Here is a 23,472-nt window from a genome sequence, read left to right as displayed (position 1 = left end):
GTGCCTGATTTGTGACTTTACAGGACAGTGAGCTCAAGTTCGGCTCTGCCTGGCACATGATGGGCACTGCCTGTGCAGCAGCTCATGGATCTCAGTCTGTCTCACATTTGATTGGAAGTTGAGCCATCTGTGACTGCTTCTGAATCAAAAATCTTCTGTCACTGCCAGGGGATGACCATGATGCCTTGAGTATCCAGGGTCTGAGACCCGTCCACAGCACTGTGAATAAGAACTGGTTAACTATTGTCAGTATAGACTGAGAGCAGCCGCTCATGCAAACTCATTTATTGTTGAATTTCTGTTTAGATGAATTGGGATACCGCTGTATAAATGCTTGCTTTAGCATTATTGCTAAACAACAATTTGGTTTATCAGCTTTAATAAAATAAAAAAATATAATAATGTTTCTCAGTTTGTCAATGTAATTAATGTAGGAAATAGGTGGGACAAGTGGATTTTACAAAGGCATGTAGATTTATGGAGCCTTTTGTCCCTTGACACAGATTAAAAAAATTCCACAACCCCTTAATCATCTACCTACAAATCAAAAAGCATTTAATCAATGAATGACCAGGGTATAAAACATGATAGGGGACTTCTCCACTCTTTGTAGCACAGTACAAAAACCCTCCTAGAGATGGGAACACAAAAAGGGAGGTGAATAAGGAATACAGAAGAATATCATGGAGTGCAAAGGCACTTAGTGAAAATTTGTAGCAAAGAGCAAAAATCTAGATCACAGCACAAAAATGGTGGAGACTTACAACACCTTTGAATCAAACATAAATAACATCCAAATTACCTTACTGCTAGTTGTTGTGTAACTGTCGGAAAATACCAGAAACATGGGCTCATAAGGAAGAGAAAAGTATTGAATAACAATGAGATGCATTGTGCCATTATCGCTGCCTTGATCAACACTGTACCTCAGAAAAAATAAAACCCACACAGCCCTAAACTGCAGACAGGCTGACAACATCAAGAGTTTGCAATTGTTCCCAAAGTTCTGGACTGCTTAAGCATCATCAGATTTTTATTTTGTTAACGAGATAATGCTTGATTTGTTCGCTAATTTTTTTCTTCAAGAGGAATTTATTTATCATGGTAATCTATGTAACTCAAAATCCCATTGTGCTCACCTTGATCCAAAACATTGGGATGTTCTCCCGAAATGTTAAGAAGACCAGAAGGACTGATTCAAAGCACAAATTAATTTGAAATAAAAGACAATGGGCAGGATTCCTAATTTTATGGGTCACCATACTCTCTATAATACTTCAAAAGACCGAGGAGCTTTAATTAGTGTCTAGAGGCAATTCTTTATCATAAGTAACTGCCTATTAGTGAGAAGGCATGACAACACAGGACTACAACGGATGTGAACATCTTGTTTGAAAAGAACCTTTTAAAGCAAACTAATGTGCCATGTGGCACCCAATAAAACAAATGTTCAGAATGAGCACTTTGTCTTAGCATCTTTACCTGCAATTGTGACCGCCGCAAAGGCACTGGTAGATACAAGCAGAAAGTGAGGCTGCTAACGAATGCATGACATGTACCTAAAAAATAGGAAAGGAAACATGTAAAGCCTTGTTGATCCTTATAGTTCATATATAAATATCAGAATGCAATACAATTATGCACAACACAGGCTCATTTCTGGAAGTATGCATATAAATATAAGGGCCTTGAATCTATTTGATTTGAGGTAGTAGCCCAGAAGAAAGAAAATAGGAGCCCCTTCTTAACAATCAATAACAAAGATCTGGTGGTAGATCTAACACATTTCACACATAGGCCTACTCATAAATGAGAAAGACTATTTGGCCTGTCACATGTAATTTTTTCTATTGCAGAGCCTACAATGACAGGCAGGCAGGCAAATTGTTTGTCTGAGCTCTGGAACGTAATGAGGTAAAATATCATAAAATCATTAACACATACATTGGAGGGATCATCTTATGGTGTTGATTTGTGGAACTTATAAAAAGTTGGCCACTCAGATATTTGAATCAATTTAAAAATGGGGAAGGTTATAATGTGCTGCAAAAGGGACTCCAAGTACAACATTGCAAGCAACCCCTGTCTAGACTTTGACAGCATAAAGAGTTAGCATGAACCCTATTGACTGGGCCATGACAGACAGTCTCAAAATGACCACATCGTGGACATATGGTAAGCTGAACATATGACACCAATTTTACCTTGTGCATTTAGATGGCAGGATCCTAGCTTCACATGAAGCCATCAGTATGCCCAAACCCTTCTAAACCCCTTTGAGGGAAAAAAGCAAAGTAAATCAGTTAATAAGGAAAGGAGCACAGGCACTTCAATACAGGCAGGTTTTTGGCCCTGAATGACAAACCCAAGCATATATGCTATGATTTACTTTGATGGAAGAGAGGCGGCTATTTATGCCTGGGGTGAAAAAACAATCAAAGATATCTGTTAGAAATTGGGTCTCTAGTTGGCAGTGGTATGCAACTTGTCCAAGTAGGGACCACAATCATAGTCAGAGTAAGCAATTTATACACTAAAAGATAACCTGTGCTAACCCTCTCGTAGCTTGGCACAGATCAGGCAGGCTTATCTAAAGAGGCAATGTGTAAAGTATTTATGCAACACAAACACACAGACAGTAACACAATGAAAACACTACAAATAGACTCCACATAGGGTTAGTAAAATAGACGATACACTTATGAGTAAATCAAGACCAAAACAACAAAAATCCAATTAGTAGAACTGGAGTTACGAATTTCTTAAGAATAAATCAAAAATAGTGCTTGGCATCAATGGCGCTAAAAGGTTACTTGAGGTCACGCTACACCGGGGTACATCCAAAGTTCAGGCCAACTGCGATGAAGGGCAGGCTGGCTACAGGACTCACAAAGGGTCAGCTGTTTCGAAATCGAGCCTCACAGCTGGGTCCCGTGTGGTTGTCAAACCCCTCATGAGGCAGGTGCTGCATCATCCTCGAGGCTCGCAGTGGGAACCTCGGATCGGCGCTGCATCATCGTTGAACCTTCTAGTCTGGTCCCGTGTCGTCGTCAAGTCACGGAGGGATGTGTTCAGATCAGCCCTGCGGCGGCTTCGAAGGCTGCTGAGTCAGTTCAGACCAGTACAAAGGTTACGATGCGTTGATTTTGGAACCGACCTGCTGCACAACCTACTTCTGAGGCCCAGGAACTCAGGCAAAGGAGGACTCACAGATGGCAGAATCCAGCAGCAGAGTTGCAGTCTTAGATGGCCAGAGACAGGAGGCAAGCCAGCAAGCCCTGGGGTCACATTGGGTTCAAGTGAGATGCACCTAGTCCTTGTCCTGAGCAGGGCAGAGATCAGCAGGCAGAAGGGCTACTCAGGACAGCAGTGAAGCAGTTCCTTAAGAACAGTCAGTCAAGCAGAGTGGCAATCCTTGTAGCACAGCAGTCTTTACTCCTGGCAGAGATCTTCACAGGTCCAGTTGGATACTGTCTTGGTAGGCTCAAAGCCCCACTACTTATACCCAAAAGTACCTTTGAAGTGGGGGTGACTTCAAAGCAAGCCCTCAAAGTGTAAGGGTCTCCTTTCAACCCAGCCCTCTCTGCCAGGATTTCTGTGGGAGGTAATCAGCCCTTTGTGTGGGTCACATGGCACTGCCTAGTCAGATGTGTCACCCCCTCTCCCTCTTCCTGCCCAGGAACAGCTATGAGACTGTAAATCTGGAGTCTCCAACCTTTTCTGTACTGAAAGCTACATATGGTCAATGAAACACACTGAGAGCTACTAATATTGTTGGAATTGTAGAATCTGCATTTTTTATATGTATATTAATTCAACCAAGCAAAGCTTTCAAATTTAATAAGCTGGGCTGCACACAGGGGAGCTACTCAGTGGTAGCTGGTAATAACAGTAGATCACGAGATCCTGGTTGGAGACCCCTGATGTAGATGAATGCCGATGAGTTTTCTGCCACACTCACTGTTCCTGTGTTTGTGGATGTCGAGAAGGAATGTACAAAGTCTATTTGTCACCCATCCTAGACTTGCATTGGAGACAAGCTGCAAGGCACACACAGCCGTAAGAGCAGAGAAATGTCCACTTTCTAAAAGTGGCATTTCTAAAACAGTAGTTGTAAATCCACCTTCACTAGTAAAGAGGATGCATCATCACCATTCAGAAGATCCGAAACATGATTTAGCTACTCCTTTCTAATCAGGAATTACAGTTTAAAGGTGTATTAAGGAATTCCCAATGCTAGCCTATGAGAGGAGTAGGCCTCACAGTAGAGAAAAACAAATGTAGCTGTTTGTCACTATCAGGACATGTAAATAAAACTTCAAAGTACATGTTCTACCATTTAGTTACACAACACTCTGCCCTTAGGGCTACCAAGGGCCTGCCTCAGGGATAACCTATGCACAATAAAGTTTAAGGCTTGGTAAGTAACTTTAAATTCCAAGTCGAAGTATCATTAAACTGCCCACTCAGGCTTAGCAATGGTAGGCTTGAGACAGGTGCGAAAGGCAACTTGTGTGCGTGGCACAATCAGTGCTCCAGGCCCACTAGTAGCATTTAGATTACAGGCCCTGGGTATATGGTACACCACTTTACAAGGGATTTATAAGTTCAACAATATCCAATTCTGATGGGATAGCCAAACTGAATCAAACTGTTCTTGCACAATTAAAGTCAAAGAAACTTTACTAAATATAATTTTGGAATGGACAACATATGATAGAATATGCAGACAGTACAAACAGATACACAGAGCAGCGAGCATTCGGAAGTCTGAAGAAAGTATTCTATTCCTGGTGAGGATCAGAGCCCTAAGATAGCCACCAGAGACAAAGCCTTCATCAGAAAAGGGAGGAAATTGAGCGCGCCATGCCAAGAAGATCAGGGATCACTATGAGTTTGGTAGTACATGGGGCAGTTGGGAGGTACACAGGTGGATGATTTGAGAACAATGCACTTTTTACGGACTAAGACATTCACTGCACAAATCTTTCAGCACATCTACCATGTCTTAAACCCTCAGACAATAGAGGAATTATATTTTCTGAGCAGATACACTTTACCTGCAAAATGTCCTCTCTCCAAGAAAAGATCTAGGCGGCTAAACCATTTAAACAGTACAGCACTCCCATGTGTAAAAATTCAGTTTTTTATACTTTGCCAACACTGCTTTTATTTAAAGGTCCTATTTAATTCTGAATTTTAAGGTCTTGGTAGGAAAGGCTGAGACAGAAAGAGTCTTAAGTAACAATATAAGTGAACTAAATTCAGTGCTAAAGCCTGACTTTGCAAGAGGATGAGCTAGCTGAATGCTGGTGTAACCTTGTTAGTCTTTGACAAGTCTTTTGGTCTTGCCGTTCGACCAGCGGTCTCATGACAATCTATGGAATTCTTATTACTAAGTCTAAGAGATTCCCGGTTTCAAAGCTTGCAAAACCCAATGTGTGTGATTCAAGCTCTGCAAAACCACAAACTTCTTTCATGTGCCTAGTGGGATCAACCCTGGAAGTGCCGGTGAGTTTCCAAAACACTGGATAAAAAAGGTAGTCTTACTTGACATTTTTCCTCTTCCCCAAGACATACACAGTATCTAACTGACTTCTATCATAAATGTTAGCCTGACTGAAATTAATTCAAAATAATAAATTATACTGATGTTCCGTTATCTTCTATCAATTTAAGAGTATCTTCCATCGCTCTAGTGTGTATTAGTTAAAGATTGTCTAACATTGTTATACAACATTACTGTGGACTTGACACTCTTCATTCACGTAACTATATCACTCCTGGAACAGTTGATACCTTGATCTCCAGCTTCCTAGTCAAAGTGAACCTTAAGCTTTGCCTTAACTACCAAAAGCTGCACTAATACTTCTAATTCAGTTGCATACCTTTACTGGGGCCTGCTGGTAGTGGCATTGTGAAAGCTCAGTTAACCTTTTTTGACCTTTCTCTGTTATAAGAACAGTTATATGATTTTGCTCTTTAAAGGCATTCATGTCATTAATGCTGCCCTGCTGTAAACACGGAGGTGCTCAGTGGAGCAAATGTTTGATTAGCTTAGATAAACATATAGCTTAAAATCTTAAAGACTTTAAATAATATTCTAAGATTAATTTATGTGTATGTATATGTAGGTATTTTTTAACAGGTTTGTGCAAAATGTTTGATTTAGATTTTTGTTGTAGGTTTACAGTTTGCACTGGAAAGGGGAAGACTAAAACCCCTAATCTGTGCAGATGAGCTGCAACCACCGCCATCACCTTGGTGAACACCCGAGGGGCACTGGTAAGGCCGAAGGGGAGCACAGTAAACTGAAAGAGCTTGTGGCCTACCTTGAACTGTAGGTAACGCCTGTGGCCCGGCAGGATGGGAATGTGAAAATAGGCATCCTGCAGGTCCAGCGTTACCATCTAGTCTCCTTGGTCTAAGGCAGACAAGACTTGAGCCAATGTGAGCATTTTGAATTTCTCCTTTATGAGGAAGAGATTGACTGTCCGAAGATCCAAAATAGGCTGAAGACCCTTGGTCTTCTTCGGAATCAGAAAGTAGAGGGAATAACAGCCACTGCCTACTTCTGAAACTGGAACCCTTTCTATAGCTCCTTTGGACAAAACAGCAGTAACTTCCTATCTGAGTAGTTTTAAGTGATCCTCCGCCAGCCGTTCCTGACTTGGCAGAATAGTAGGAGGAAAAGAAAGGAAGAGAATAGCTCTTCTAGACTATCTGCAAGACCCACTTGTCTGTTGTTACAGATCACCAGCGGGGGAGAAGATAATGAATTCTCCCACCCACTGGAGTAGTGTGGTCCTGCAGAATCAGCCTAGGAGTGCTTGGAGGCTGCGGCTGCTGGGGGTAGTGTGGCAGACGACTTCTGACCTCCATTCCGAGGATGGAATGTACCACGTCCACGTCTGGCTTGGGAAGTCTGTGCAGGACGGTGGCTAGGATAGGGCAGACGCAGCTGGAAACCCCTTCCGTTGCAACAAAAGGGGTGAAAGGAAGACTAGCCACGAGGAGTGGTGAAGAGGCCCAAGGATCTGGCCGTAGCTCGAGAGTCCTTGAACCTGACCAGGGCCGAGTCAGCCTTTTCCCCAACAAGGAGGGTTCCATCAAAGGGCATGTCCATCAAATTAGCTTGGACATCCCCCGAGAAGCCAAATGTACAAAGTCAGGCGTGGCGCCTCAAGGCCACTGTTGATTAAATAGCCCTGCCAAGCGAATCGGTCATATCCACACCACACCGAATGGTGAATTTTGGCACATCTCTCCCGTCATTGACTTGTGGCAGCACCTGCACAACCGTCTCCCAAAGAGAGTGGGAGAAATGGCCCAATAGGCATGCGGTATTAATCTACCGCAATTGCCAGACTGGAGGAAGAAAACATCTTCTTCCCCAAAGAGTCCAGTCTCTTGGATTCCCTATCCGCAGAGGCGGAAGGGAATGCCCCCTGGGAAGTAGCGGCCTGCACCACCAAACTTTCTGGGGTGGGGTGTTGGCTGAGGAACTTTGGGTCGCACAGTGCTGGGCGATGGCGGCATGCAAATGTCCTGTTCACAGAACCCCCTGTGCTAGGTTTGAACTAAATTCCTAGTAGGACATCCGTAAGTGCCTCATTAAAGGGCAAAAAAGGTTCAGAGGTGGAAGCCCCAGGTTGAAGCATTTCAGTCAGGAGATTAGTCCTGACCTGCACTGAGGGCAGCTCCAGTCCCAAGGACCTCAGTTGCCCTCTTAACCACCATAGAATAGGATGCCCCCTCCTCCAAAGCCACTGTAGGTGGAGAGAGCATGCCAGTGTCTGGGGAAGTATCCAGACCACTGGCTTCCCCAAATTCCCCATACCAGTCCATAGTCTCTTCAGAGACATCCTGGTTCTCTAAGGGGTCTCCAGACTCCCCCCATTCCTCTCCTGAGCCTAGCACGTCTACAAAGTGCTCAGGCGACAACATGGAACCCCTGGGTTCTGTCGACGTCGGAATAGGCGTCACTCGATGCCATTCTGGCTCCGTGTCGTCGGGGATGAGGATGGGGCTTGCAACCCTGACAGCTGCCGGTGACACCACTGGCACCAACTTCAGGTTCGACGTCAGGGAAGGTCGCGTTGGTACGACCAGCGTCGAAACGGATCCGAGAACGGACCCCTGAGGCCCCACCGGCACCGTGGCCAAAACCGATGACGTCGAACCCAATGGGGCCTCATCCGAACCCACGGGGCCTGAGGGCTTACCAACGGGGTTGTTCCACTCAAATATGCGGTGCTTGGCCTCATAAAATTCCTTCATTTGAGCGGGAGTTGCTCCGGCTCCCGGAAATGGAGGAAGGCGCGAAGTCTACTCTGGCTCCACAGAACTGTGCCTAGAGTGTCGGTGCTCCTTACCTCTCTCCACGACGGATGCCAGTTGAGGTGAAGTCGAAGTCCGCTTGGACTTCTTCTTCTTCTTGTGCCTCTTCCCCAAGTGTACAGATGACCTCGAAGAGGTCTTAGGGTTCGGAGAGCGATCTCGCTCAACGGTGTCGACTGCCAGGCCGCGAGCAACTTCAATGCCTGCTCCCTCCAGGTCTTCGGAGCCATCGCCCAGCAGTCTGAACATGACTTCGAATTGTGGCCGCGTTCAAGACACCACAGACATACGCGGTGGCGATCAGTATCCAACATCGTGGTTTAAAACCTGTCTTCGCACACGAAGTCATCAAAATGTTTGACAAAAGTGAAGAAAAAAGCCTGCCAAAAAGCGGCAGATGGGTAGCTCTTCCAGGATCGGTGCTTAACTGGCACGGAAAGGAAAGAACTGACGTCCGTGCGCCTGGGTGGCGCCTATGTAGGCACCTCAACGTCATAACCGAAACTACTGATGTCATCGTTGACACGTGGAGCCTAATGGAACCACCCGACATCGCGCACAAGGGGTATTGCTCAGCAAAATTTTCCAGATCCAGCCTGACGCCTGGGAAATTCAAAGGTAAGGAATCTGCAGCTAGAAGTCTCTATCAGATAGAATTCACAGGGTTAACATGGGCACAGTGCTAGACCCTTTTTACTGCCAATGACCAAAATCCATTGATTTTGTTATTCTTAAATGCACAGATCATACATTTCCAGAGTTTTAGGTCCATGCTCCATTTTTTTTAATGATTACATTTTTCAGGGCTGTGTGTTCCTGTTTTCCACCCTGCTATAGCACAGCAGCAAACACTATGTTCGTTTGACTAAGCGCCCTGCAGATTTTCCTAATGTACCTGCACTAATTTAAAAGTTGCACATCAAACTGACCCTCTCCAGGTTTACCTGACCAGAATGAATAGTTACTTTATCTTCGGAACTGTAAACAAGTGAAAACCAATTAACTTAAATTACATTCTTAATTTAGACACTGTTCACTACAAAGCAATTGCTGAATAAGATCAGCAACTGAATTTCTAACAGGAACATATTAAAGAATTATACTGGATGTGGCAGTCTTTGTATTCTTTGATATCTATTTGGCAAATAAATTCAAACCGGAGTTATATGTATGACTGCTAATAGGTTAACATAATTGATAATACTGTACCTTTTGTCAACAAATATTGAAGATATGCTTATGTTCTCTTCTTTCAGTTTCTATTTACTTTCAGCATTTAATTTCCTAATTTACCAAATTCTAATAGCTATATTAAAACAAATAAAACATGTTACATGCTTGGGTATACCTTTTTGTTCTGCAGATCTGGATGAGGAGGTGAATCGAGGTTTATTATGGAATTTAATATATCATGTGTCAAATTGCTGAGATGCAATATTGGATTGGCCACTACTGTTTTGGCACTGGCGGTGCAAGCAAAAAGAAGAGGTACAGAAACCTGTTCAGCCTGAGGATTATGAAGACTTTGCCTTGATTTGTCCTGGAAACATAATACAAAAAAAGAAAAGAAAAAGATTAGGTTTCAAACATTATTTAAAATATGCAGTTTAACCAATCTGACAGACATAACATAACATGTGTATTTGTAAAGCACACTTATCACCCATGGCTCTCAAGGCGCTGAATAACAGATGTTTATTATTACCCAACTCAATGATACTCATTTTATCGACCTCAGATGGATGAAAGGCTGAGTGGACCCACCGGGATTTGAACCTGTGACCATGAGGACGAACACAGGCCCCTGCAGTGGATGCATTAGTCCACTGAGCCACCAGACCTGACATAAGACCAGTAGCACTACAAACTAAATGTACATTGTATGGATTACTTGTTCTCTGTAGTGTACATAATGTGTTCATTGAATTCCATCAACAGTGCACTATGACTTACTGCATCTGATCATGCTTCCAAGAAGCAGAATCACAGCTTCCTCATTGCGGCCCACACTTCATTACCCATCATAGAAGACTGCCATCTTGTATGCACTCAAATCCAGAATGACTGGGAAATTCTTCCATGAGAGCCTACTTCTCAATTAATCCCTTAAAAGTTAGCTCCAATTGTTCCAATCGCTCCCCCAAAGATGGATGGCTCATAATCAGCTCTCCCCTTCATATGGTTCTTCTCCAATACTGTGTCTTCTTCTCCAGTTTCATGCTTCCACCGTCAGTGTCTACCCTCCCACCTAATAGTTGCACCTGTTGCTTTTTCTGGTCCCTAACAGTCTATATAAGATACTTGTACATGTTAGTAAAGCCAGCTTGATCAGAATAGTATGTTTGCCAATCATGTATTTTATTACATGTTTAAAACACTAACAGAACTTAACTGCAATGTTTAAATAAGTCTAGACATATTTAAATATTTCTAGTTTAATAGAATAATTGTGAAAAATTCTGGGGGGTCCCAGATTATTAGGGGAGGGGGTACAGCATTAAAAGGTTTGAAGACCACTGCTCTAGATCAATGTGCCTCCACACCTGCAGTCTGGCCTCATGACACTGGTTCCCCTCACCGAATGCTTCCTCTGATTGAGCTAAGCCTCAACAAGGAGGTCCTTTTTGTACAGCCTTGCTGAAGACCAAGCTATCTGTAGTCAACTTATTACCTGAGGCGGTACATATAGTATATTATTATCACCCTAAAGTGGTCAGGTGCAGAGGTCAATTGTTATATAGACTGAAAACTAAAGTTATTTGAAAAGTCTACTCTACTCATGTTCTTCTAATGAATGAGGAAGGAATTTTTTTATTTTAGTGTCTGGCCTTTGGAACAACTTTAGTTGTTTAGGCAGACTATTGCTTTGCAAAACTTTCATAATATATATAGGGGCTTTTGGTCAGGATGCTTCATCCATTGGTCTGTTGAATTGGCATTCGCTTTTTGTTTCCACCCACCACAGCATACAGCATTAGGCAGTAGATCAGCCAATTTTAGGCTTTGGCTTTCTTCACTTTGCATGACTGCACAAAGCTGGTGCAAGTTGTTCACATCGACTTAAAAGTAGTTCCTTTCTCTTCAGAGACAAAGCTTTTTAATTTTTATCTTTGTATGTTATCTCAAATAAGTGGCTCCTTATATTGCCTCCACTTCATGTGCCTGGTTAGAATGGGTTTATTTTCTTTTTACCTTTTAAAGTTGCTATTAAGAAGAGTTTATGTGACAATGTGACACCCATTTTCAGATAGGCACAATGGTGAGATATGGGTGTGTGTTCGCCCCTTTCCTATTCAGTTGATATATTAATGGTTTAGAAGCCCACCTTTTCCAAAAAGGTTTGAATATGCCTGACGCTGGTGCCACTCCTGTCCTACTTTATGAAGATGATGTGGTTCTGATGTCAGGAACCCCAAATGGCTTGCAAAGGCTATTGGACGATTTACAAGGTATACAAACAAGTGTGATTTAAAAACAAATCAGGGAAAAACATTTTCGATGATGTGTGGACCAATGGGAGTTAAATCAAACGTTCACCCTGTGCTCTGCACTATGACTGAAAGGGTGCATACTTTTACTTACCTTGGGGTACAGTTTGATTTGGAAGGGTATTGTCCACATTTGAAAGATACAAGGAAGAAACACGTTGTTAATGGCGGAAAATCAATATTTAGATTTGCCAAAAGCCAGTAAAGAAGATGTGTATGCTGTACAATTCAAAATGTGTATCTACGGTGAGCTATTGAGCTGGTGCTTGGGGATAAGCTGACTGTGGTATCCTTCAACAGAAAATTGTGTTCTTAAGAGACTTTTGGTAGCACCAACAAGTTGCTCTAACCATTCAGAATGGGGTCTAAATAACCTTAAGGATCTCTTTAAGCCTCGCCCCCTCTTGCTGTGGCATGCTGCGAGGATTACATCAGAAACAGCATTCAATTGTTAAATCTTACGGGGTTATTTATCTTTAGATTGCGCACATCATACTCCTTGGCTTGCTTACACTGGAAATGTATGTTTGAAAGTGGGCAGATCCGAGTTCGTTAGTGACCCTGACACACTGTCAGATCTCCAAAAATGAAGACCCGTTTTATGGACATGTGTGATCAGAAGCGGATACAGTTGGAAGCTATTAAAGCTACCAGTGCTGCTTCTTTTACGCTATCAAATTCAAAGGGTATGCCATTATATATGTCTGTAGTTACCAGTTCGGCACATAGGCATGTTTTCAGCTTAATAAAATGCATGTTAAAGTAACCTATCAGAGAACTTATGAATGGTCCTTGAGATGGAATCTCCACATAAACTATCATAAATTGTGTATTTTTTGTAACTTTTATAAGGAGGAAGAGGTACGTTATATACCGTCAATATTGAAGAATTTTGATTTCAGAAAATGTAGACTTGCCCTGTTATTCTTACAGCAAGTGCATGATGATTCCAGTCTGCTCTTCAATGATTATATTTGTTTAATTGTACAATAAGGGACAGGAGACAAATTAATATTATGTAATTTTATATTTTTGATTTATTACTGTTTGTATGTTTTTAACATTGTAGTTTTATTGACTTTTTTACGTAAATATACAATCTTTGTCTTAATTAAATCTTTTCTGTTTGTTATTAACCAAATAAAGATGGATTTTTATGACAATTTGACACAGCACCTGCCTGCAATTTGAATGCTTGGTTGGATGATGATTTCTTCTTGTCATAAAAAACACATTAGTAATATGCATGGTACAGTGGCGTGGCTACGCAAGATGGCCGGTAGGACTCTCCTCTGAGAGGCTCCTCAAGGCTCCACCAATATCCTAAAGTATCCTGCCATACTTGCCATATTTGTCCCAGAGACTGGGATTCTGTCCTCCCAGTGCTCGCTCAGCGCCTTGATTGGACAGGCAGCAGCTGCATTGTAATGGAAGAGGATCATATACACCGCCTGGGAGGTCACGGCCGGTGTCGGCACCTGGAGCTGCGAGGCCTTGAGTAGGCTGGGCTGTGGGTTGATGAGTGATATTCCACCATACAGTCGCTTCTATTTGGAACAGGCTGCTGGTGGTGAGAGGCATCGAGAGTGGGGGTACGGGAGCCCCCTGCCCTGAACCGGGACCTTGCGGAGGGAGGAGCCTCTATGCCTGTGCTGGTGCTGTGCCGGGCCCTACCTGGATCCAGCGGGTGGCTGCACAGGTAGGGCAGGGGTGGCATCCCTCATTGAGGAACGCAGTGAGGGTGTACACTGGAGGGAAAAGGCAGGCTCTGAAGCCACTTCCCCATCATTCTGTGGATGCACTGGCTTGTAGCCGAGTAGCCATTCCTAGTGCTGAGCCGGCCAGCCTGAGGAGGATGACCGGACTCTGAACTACTGGAGTGTGGGGGTCCCATCTGTGCAGTGGTGAGTTTGAGGGGGGATTCCTTCTCCTGGAGCTGCATTGGTCTTGGCGGCCCTGGGAGTGGCATAACAACTGAAGATCCATGGACCTCCTGGCCTAGGCTCTGGTCTTGGAGCTCGATTCAGGCCCCCTAGGGTGCCTACCTGCAGAGAGGGCCTTGTTCCTGACATTGGACCCTGTGGCCACGGACTAGAGAGCCCAAGCCTGTGTTTCCTGTTCATGTAATTGCCCTGGAACTGTGAGGCTGTGGGGGCTGCTGTCGGGGGCTTGTGTTCCTTGACCCTCTATGCACTGTATATCCAACGGCCGCTGCATCTCTCAGCATGGTTAGTCTGCATCCCAGGACTTGAGTAGAGAAAAATCTGGTCCCCCTTTTGCCCCCCCATGGGGAGAAATAAACAACCAGCCCCCTGCAGGGCAACACAATAGAGCAGTATACCACGCCGGTCCCCCCTTTTCCGGCAGAGGACACGATGGGCTGGTCTCGAGGAGGAATCAGGGCTGGCTTGACCGCTGAGGAGCCCTCCGAGGAAGAGCTGCTTGCCACAATACTTGGATCCAGGGTGGCCCTTGAGAGAAAGATTGAGACAGTGGCGATCAAGGTAAACCTCTTCCGGGCACACCTAAGGAAGGTATCAGATAAGGTAAAGTCGGGTGGGCTTCATCTCTGAACTCCAATCCGAGGTCGACACTTTGGGGAAAAAGATGGCCGAGGTCACTTCTAGAATGGGGATCCTTGTGGAGAGGGTGAAGGACAAGGAGGGCGGGATCTTGCCACAATATTGTCCGCCTTCTTAGGCTCCCAGAGCAAGCTGAGGGAAGTGTGACTGAAGCACTTGTGAAGCACTGAGTACAAGATGTGCTAAAGCTGGCTAGATTGTCCCCATTACTTGTGATTGAAAGGGCGCACCGAGTGCTGGTGGACCCCCCCAGGCCTGATGCCCCGCCACGAGCCATCATTGTCCGAATTCTGAACCACAAAGACCGGGACAGTATTCTTACTGCTACCCGGGAGACAGACCCTGCCCACTTCAAAAATCACAGGATTTCCATCTATCCGGATTACACCAACTAAGTTCAGGGGTCTCGGAAGGAGGTCCTGGATGTCAAGGCCAAGCTGCAATCGATGGGCCTCTTCTAAGTGTTATTTTACCCTGCTTGTCTAAGTGTCTTGTCTGGGGGGGGGCGTCCCATTTCTTTGCTACTCCAGAGGATGTATTGAGATGGCTGGAGGTATGGGACAAGGTACCCCGGGACAGAGCAGGAACCTGGCGGGCAGGCTCCAGGGATGCCCGTGGAGTTGTTAGATTATGCTTGTTGATGCTCTCTAATGTCATGTATAAGTTAGCATTCGCAACATAATTTTCTTTTGTCGGGTGCCATTTTATGTACTGTTTGAAACTAATCCCGTTTGATTTCAAGAAATGCCCCACGCTAAGTTTCTTTTCTGTAATGAGGAACTGTTCGTGCCAGAGATTAGCTTTTCCTTGATAAAGAACCTCTCCCACCTGTCTGGCAGTTTGATCACAGAGTAGAAACCTTTTTTTTGTCTTGACGCTGCTCGCCCACATCTGTTGGAAAAATTCCACTGTGGGCGTGTAATTAGTTGACCATGCAATGCATTTAATATATCTTTATGCTTACAGTTCCTCAGTTCCCTCGGTAGTACTCTCTCGAGACTGTGCAGACGGAGCCCTGCTCTGAGCATATATAATAAAAGTTACTGGTGTACATTCTCCACTGTTTCTCTGACTCTTCATTTAGCATAGAAGGCTGAGAGGTGGCCAGTGGTAACACAGGTGACCCTAGTCATGTCACTTCCTTCAGTTTGCCCCCAAACAGAGACTTTATCGGGGCATGACCCATCCATTTTCCACAGACGGAGGGGAGGACGAGGACATCAGGTCGGACTGATGGCTCAGGGATCCCTGCACAAAGAGATACGTTTCTCGCAGCTGCTGCCTCTGACCCACTGGAGGGTGCTTCGCCCAGCGGTCATCCCGACTAGAGTACTGAATGGCGAACCCGTGATCGGACTGTTTGGTCCGAAGAGTCAGCAGTGGAGAATTGGTCTATTGGTGTGCCTGACAGTAGGTGAGTCTGTTTCAGTTTATGTGGCACCACCATAAATAGGTTTTGTTTCAGTACTTGGAATGTTTTGGTGAAAAGTGTTTGCAAATACTTTGCCAGGTAAAATAAGGATTTTGTTTCTCTTTTCTTTGCAATGCCTGGTTTCAGTAAGATTCAGAGTTTGTGCTGTTATTGTTGTTCTAAAGATGCACGGTTGGAAAAATCCCTGCCTGCACCTCCTGAAGGTATTCCTAATTTTGATATGTATATAAAACATGGCCTTGGCCCTATTATGTTTAGTACGTTGTGGCACAAATATACGAGGGACAATGCAGAGTTACAGTGGCCTTTGACAGGCTCCTTTGACAAACAAAAGATAGGATTTCTCCAAGAACAGTTGTTAAAAAGACGCAGTAGAAAGTCTATGTTTGATTTCCTTTGTACTTAACAGAAGGAGGCCCAGCAGAGGCGATTAAAAATGGAGAAAGATACCAGAAAACGAAATATGCAGGCCCTTACACAAAAGGCTGTAGCTTACGATAAGAACAAGAAGGAGAAAGGAATAGAACGCGAGGACAGAAGATTTTGGTTGCAAATTGATAAGACCTATATGGCTCAGGGAGATGGTGATCCTTTTATGGAGACCTAATTAGATAACCGACCCCCACCACCATATGCCTCATAATGGATCTATCCCGGTGTTCCTCATCAGCAACAACAACCCACACCAGGTGCATCAGTCTCTGAAGCTGCTACACCTACCACCCTAGGTAACGTACTCCCTACTCCTTCCCTTCCATCGCAACATATGACTGCAGCAGTTCCTGTTACTCCTGCTACAGTGACTCATCCTTCTTTAACACTAGTTTCTGACACACCAGCGCACGGTCCGGAAGATAGAGATTTAAATGGATTCAGGGAATGGTTAGGTCCTTTAATGTGATCTGGTGTGGGGGAGGAAGAGAAAAAATTAACAGCGGAACAGGCAATACGGGTGGCTTGCAACCCAATTTACAGTTTCGAGGACATATGGCAATTAATACGAGACTTCAACCATTTTATAGAGCAACATGCCCTTAAACATATGTCCACCACACTAATTGACCTCTGGCGCACACACATCTAAACGGAAGCATCCCAAATACTATTTGATATTAATGAAGGCGCTTATGTAAATAACATGGAGCCGGCCCAAGTGTTCAGGAATATTTCCACTCTAATTACTTATAGAGGCAGACTACATGATGTCCCACTCAAATGACTTAGTTTCCAATGCAATAAGTTCACCCCATTTACCACCCGGAAAACCCTGCAGTGGTGGATCAACATGGAGTGATTACCAGACCAGCTGTAACTGCCCGCTTTCAGGAACAATGGGTTTATACGGCACGGAAAAGAAGTGAAGTTTTGGCCCTGACGGCTACATTGCCCGATCCTAGAAGGTCACTGGCGTAGTCAGTGCCCTGTACTTTTGCACAATGTTTCGTCCACTAGAGGAAGGGGTCCTGGAAACAGGGGCCGAGGGACCAATAGACAGCAACACACTACTGCCTCTGTAAGCTGTCCCTACAATTATTTCAACAACACCAGGGAAGGACAGTACTAAAATAATGATTATGATGTTGATGACGTGACAGGGATGTCTTTCAGCTAGGACAGCCAGGGGCAGGGTAAGGGACCAGTTCACATACCTGTAGATCAGTGTGGCCCTTATGTCAAAGTGAATCTGCAAGGATCTACTAAGGAATTATTGGTTGATACAGGTACCACAAAGAGCTCTATTTCTCAGCACCTGGTCCCTGGGGCAGCCCTGGCTGGCCATAATATTATTTCGGTGGGTTTTTCAGGAGTGCCGGTTGTAAGCCCTATCTTGCGCCCTCTTGCTCTTACTGTTGGCCCTTTTACTGTGGATTCCCCATTCTTTTTAACATCTAATTGTGGTGAAAATCTAATGGGCTTGGACTTGCTAAAGAAGCTGCACGCTACCATATATTGTTCGCCAGATGGTGTTTTTATTACCATGGGTCCTGACGTGGGTACTAGACAATGCCTATCTAAAGATGATCCCCTTCCACCTGAATTTGATCCAGTACCACCCACATTATGGGTCACTGGTGACACTGATGTAGGTTTATTGCACATACCCCCAGTTTCTATACGAGTGAAGGACAACGCCATACTACCATGCATTCCCCAGTATAAAATACCAAAGGCAGGAGAACAAGCTCTCCTTAATATTGTTCAGGACCTCATACATAAGGGAGTTGTCGAGGAGACCCCTGGTAACATATGCAATAGTTCTATTCTTCCGGTCCTAAATAGGGAGCCTCTAGACGCTCCCAACAGTGCTGGTGATGTATATCGTTTTGTGATTGATTAGCGTGAGGTCAATAAAATAGTGGTCCCGCAATTCCCAGTGGTTCCTGATATCACCACACTTTTAACAATGATTCCATCTACCGCTAAGTTTTTCTCTGTCATTTATTTAAGAAATGCACTCTTTAGCATTCCCATACACCCAGACAGACGTTATTTGTTCGGATGTTCACTGGCTGGCAAAAGGTTCCGATTCTTCAGAGCTTCTCAAGGCTAGACTGAAAGTCCTAGCATTTATAGTCAAGCATTGAAAGGTCAGTTGGATTCACTCTCACTTTCTCCAGGCAATGCATTGGTACAGTACGTCGATGATTTGTTAATTGCTTCTGATACTGAACAAGGTTGCAAGGATAGTACGGTGAAATTATTTTTACACCTGGCACACCATGGTCATAAAGTTTCACTTTAGAAATTTCAGTACTGTTAACAGGAGGTCACCTATTTAGGTCACCTTCTTTGGAAGGAGGGTAGCAGGTTAACGCCAGAACGCATCAGTACCATTAATAAAATGTGCGCTTTTATAGGCATCACTTCCTACTGTCAACAGTGGCTCCCTAACTATTCCTTACTGATCAAACCCCTGCTTGCATTAACAAACGAAAGACGTCCATGAGCCTTTACCTTGGACGCCAGATTGTCAGCAACCTTTTAAAGAATTAAATTTGGTGTTTTGCTATGCTCCAGTATTAGGCATGCCTGACTATAACAAGCCTTTTGTGTTATACGTCCACGTGATGGCTGGTTGTGTTCTCTCTGTCTTGACCCAGAAATTTGGCGATAGACAGAGATCTTGCTCTTATTTCTGTGCTTTACTTGATCCTGTCGCGAGGGGCCTCCAGAGTTGTCTGCAAGCGGTCGCGGTCGTGGCCACTTCCATCAGACAATCGGCTGGACTCGTACTCGACACTGACCTCACAGTTATGCTGTGGACACACTTTTAAATAAAACAAGGACACAGCACCTCGCCAGTGCATGTCTTACTGGCTATGAATTGACATTGTTTGCCAAACATATTACGATCAAAAGATGTGCCATTCTGAATCCAGCCACGTTACTACCCCTCCCTCCTGAGAATGATGCAGTTGACAAACATGATTGTATTTTCCGAACAGAGGAAGAGACGAAAGGACGGGTAGACCTGACTGATGTTCCCTTATCAATCTCCAAGGAGAACTATATGTTGATGGCTCTTGTTTTAAATGATCAGGTGGCACCACCACAGCAGCTTATGCTATCACAACATTGCGCACAGTGGTACAGACCTCACAAGTCCCCCTATCAATCTGCCCAGGCAGCAGAACTCGTTGCCCTTATACGAGCTTGTGAATTGAGCGAAGGGTTAGTTGTCAATATTTACACAGACAAACAGTTTGCATTTGGGGCTGCACACAACTTCGGGTGACTGTGGGCAGAGAGAGGGGTTCTTACCTCGAATGGTACTAAGATACAACATGGACACTTGATATCCCAATTACTAACACTTCCTAAGAAAATGGCTATTGTGAAGTGTAGTGCCCACAAGAAAGTGACAGATGATGTAGGTAGAGGGATTGCGTTTGCTGATCAGACAGCCAAAGAGACGGCTCAGAGTAAGATGAAGAGAATGTTTGTTGTAGGCCCAGCTAGATGGGTTCCCGAGAACACTATGTTTGCAAACAAAGTTGAGAGTGTGAAAGAGATACAAAGTGAGGCCACGATAGAATAATTAGCTGTGTGGCAAGAGAGTACAGCAAGTTTAGATGAGGAAGGATGTTGGATTGATTTGTCCGGAAAACAGAAATGGATGTTACCTGATCCATATGTATTCCCTGTGGTTATTATGGCTCATAGCCCAGCTCATATCAGTGCAAAGTGTATTTGTAAACTATGGGCCCCAGTTTGGTGTAATGATAATATTTCCAAAACAGATGCATACTTAGTGAAAAATGGTACGATTTGTTTGATGCACAATCCTGGGAAAGGTACCCACACCATCCGTTAACTATGCACCACCTACATTCCCCTTTGAAGACTTCCAAATGAATTTCATTGAGCTAGAACGTTGTAACAATCTCAAGTCTGTACTAGTGCTCACCCATCAGGGATGCAAGGAGGGGGGAGTTGGGTTTGCTGTTTGACTGTTATGGTTTAAGCTCAAGACCAAGATATCCAACTGGTACCAGAAGTTAACATAAAGGAAACCCGGGTGGTGAGGAGGCCTCCAAATGTTACTTGCTTTGTGCATAGTCATGGGAGACCCAGCCAGCATGCGGATATGGACATGGAATGTGAATGGTCTGGGAAACGAGATCAAACGCACAGGAATCGCACTTGCAAGGGAGTACGTGTAAGGCGTTAGATCACTTTGGCTACAAAATGATAGCCCACTCTGGGTTCTCGTCAGGGGCTCGGGGTGGGGATGTTGACCTGTAACAAGCTACCCCTGGTTATCACGGGCACCTGGACTGACGATGCGAGCTGCTTTGTGGCGCTAGCAGGTAAATGGGAGGGGCGTCTGATCGTATTGTGCTCGTGCTATATACCCCTGGGGCTTCATGTGGTGATCCTACCGAAGTTCAGCTCGTTCCTAACAGATCTCCCCTTGGGCACTCTCCTGATAGGTGGGGACACAAATGCAGTCATGAACCCGGACCTCGACCGGTCTAGTTCCCCCAAGGGCCGACATGGAGAGCATGGCCTGGTGAATTTCGTTGTGTCTATGGGCCTGATAGATCTATGGCGGGCACATAATCCATCCCTAAGGCACTACACATTCTACTCTGCACGACACGGCTCCTTCTCCAGGATTGATAATTTCTTCACAAGTACTGACAGGGTGGGGGATTTCCGCAACTCTAAACACATGGCGAGGGGTATTTCAGACCACTCTCCTGTATCTGTCACTCTTCACAGCCCGATACTGGATAGAGCCATGTTCCCAAGACTTGACCCCTGGCGATTGTGGGACCCAACGCTTAGAGATAAACTCTGGGCGGGCTCAGAGCTCTATTTTAAAGAAAATACCGGGTCTGTAGATTCACATGTTAACCTATGGAAGGCTTATAAGACGGTGTTGCAGGAACAGGTGCTCATTGGGGCTCAGAAAAAGGAGGCATTCCTACAGATTCTGGAATTAGAGCGTGAAATTAGTTTATTGGAGGGTGAAAGTGCAACCGCTTCATGTGCTGAATTGCGCCATAGGCTAGCGCTGAAACAGCGAGACCGGAGGATTTTGGCAGATAGTGAGGCGCGAGCATATGCGCTGGTAACGCAACATCGCCTATATGATGTTATGTTATGTTATGTTATGATCATTTATAAAGCGCACAACTCACCCTGGGGCATCTCAGCGCTATACCTGGTAGCATCCTGAATTGAAAAAGAGAGAGAGAACGCAGAGAGAGAGGAATAAGGGGGGACAGGATAAATGGAAAAAAGGGGTATCAGAACAGAAAGGTTTTCAGTTTTTTCCTAAAGGTTAAAAGAGAGGGGCAAGTGCGTATGGAAAAGGGGAGCGAATTCCAGTAACGGGGGGCAAGATACGAGAAGCACCTCCCCCCCCCCGAGCGGGAGCGACGGATTCGGGGGATCTTCAAGAGCTCTAGTGAGTTAGATCTGAGGTCACAAACTGAGGTTTGTTTGGTGAGTCTGCGCGATAGGTATTGGGGGCCTTTCCCATTTACGGCCTTAAATGTAAGACAGCAGGTCTTAAAAAATGCTCGTTTAGGGATTGGGAGCCAGTGGAGATCTGACAGTAGGGGGGCTGACGGTGAGCCCGGAGGTTGATTTCAGATCATACGTGCCACTGTATTTTGAATGACCTGCAGCTTTCTTAGCAATGTTGGGCCTGCTTCTGCCAGTAGCGCATTGCCATAGTCAAGGCGTGAGATCACCATGGCCTGGACCAGGGTCTTACGGTGCTTGGTGGGTAGGAAAGGAAGTATTTTCCGTAGAAGCCGCATACTGAAATAGCAGGTACTAGAAATTGCTGCTATGTGATCTTTCATCGATAAGACTTGGTCAAGTTTAAAACCCAAGTTCTTTACCACCTGTTTAGCGATGGGGGGGGTACCCAACTCATCTGGCCAGCAGCCGTGGGACCAGCACAGAGAGGCTTTCCCTATTAGCATGATTTCCGTTTTGCTAGGTTTTAATTGGAGGTAGTTTTCCGTCATCCAGTCCGCAATGTTACGTATTCCGGCTGCGAAACGAAGATGTTCTGCTTGCGCTTCTGAATTGATTTTAAAGATAAGTTGGGTATCATCTGCGTACGAGATTATCTCAAACCCAGATGATTCCGCTATCTTTGCTAAAGGGGCCATATACAAATTAAACAAAGTAGGGCTAAGACACGAGCCCTGAGGAACCCCTTTGTCCACACTTTGCTTGTCTGATCTCTAAGGTCCCAGCATGATTGTCTGACTTCTGTTCAACAGAAAATGTTGTATCCATTTTAAGGCAAGATCTTGTATACCACAGGCTCTCAGTCTCTCCAACAGCTTGGCATGAGAGATGGTGTTGAACGCTGCGGACAAGTCTAGGAGGACCAGTATGGCTGATCCTCCTGTATCCATTTCCAGCCTCAGAGTGTCCGTCACTGCCAGGATCGCGGTTTCCGTGCTGAAACCGGGCCGAAATCCTGATTGTGACGGATCCAGATGGTTATTCAATTCAAGGTAAGTACTCAGCTGACTGTTGATGGCTGACTCGAGTGATTTGCCCAACAATGGTAGCAGAGATATGGGTCGGTAGTTGCTCAGAGTGAGGGGGTCCGCAGCCGGTTTCTTCAAAATGGGTCGGACAAAGGCTTCCTTCCAGGATGGGGGATGATACCTGAGTTTATAGAACAATTGAAGATTTCTTGTATTTCTGGGGCACAATATGAGGCTAACATGGCCAAAGTTCTGGGAGGCAAAAGGGGGGTGGTGATGGACAGAGTTTCTGAATGATGCAGAATACTCTTACCAAGTCAAGAGATCATGGTTTTAATCCATCACCGTTTTTTAGCTCACTGCACCATCCCAGCTCAGAACATGGCTACATGCAAATTAGTCTGTACCTGTCCCAGTGCATGATGGGAACAGGGCAAACCAAACTACCAAGCCAATTCTTACACTGGGAAGGAAACAAGCTTCCGGGGACCGGTTTCTGGCATCACAGCCTTCGTCGGCCCGGCTTGCCTGAATCCTGATGGTGCAATGAGCAAGGGACTGACGTCTGAGCATACCCTCCCACACTGAGTGTGGTTAAAAACGATTTGGGCAAAAGGGGGTGGTGATGGACAGAGTTTCTGAATGATGCAGAATACTCTTACCAA

General features: G+C 44.8%; 1 protein-coding gene across 2 annotated transcripts in view; it reads right to left on the bottom strand.

Annotated features, from left to right (window-relative positions):
• The window catches only part of DMXL1 (Dmx like 1), a 1,781,042-nt gene that overhangs the window by 684,161 nt on the left and 1,073,409 nt on the right, over nt 1-23,472 (bottom strand). For both annotated transcript variants that reach the window (XM_085632653.1, XM_085632652.1), the window contains exons 25-26: nt 9,689-9,880; nt 1,483-1,559 (exon numbers count right to left, since the gene is read on the bottom strand). In XM_085632653.1, coding sequence (XP_085488779.1) covers nt 1,483-1,559; nt 9,689-9,880 — 269 coding nt within the window. The remainder of the gene's footprint in view (nt 1-1,482; nt 1,560-9,688; nt 9,881-23,472) is intronic.

This window comes from Triturus cristatus, chromosome 2_1, assembly GCF_964204655.1.
Source record: "Triturus cristatus chromosome 2_1, aTriCri1.1, whole genome shotgun sequence".
NCBI classification, from domain to species: domain Eukaryota; kingdom Metazoa; phylum Chordata; class Amphibia; order Caudata; family Salamandridae; genus Triturus; species Triturus cristatus.
This window is presented reverse-complemented; position numbering and strand designations above follow the sequence as displayed.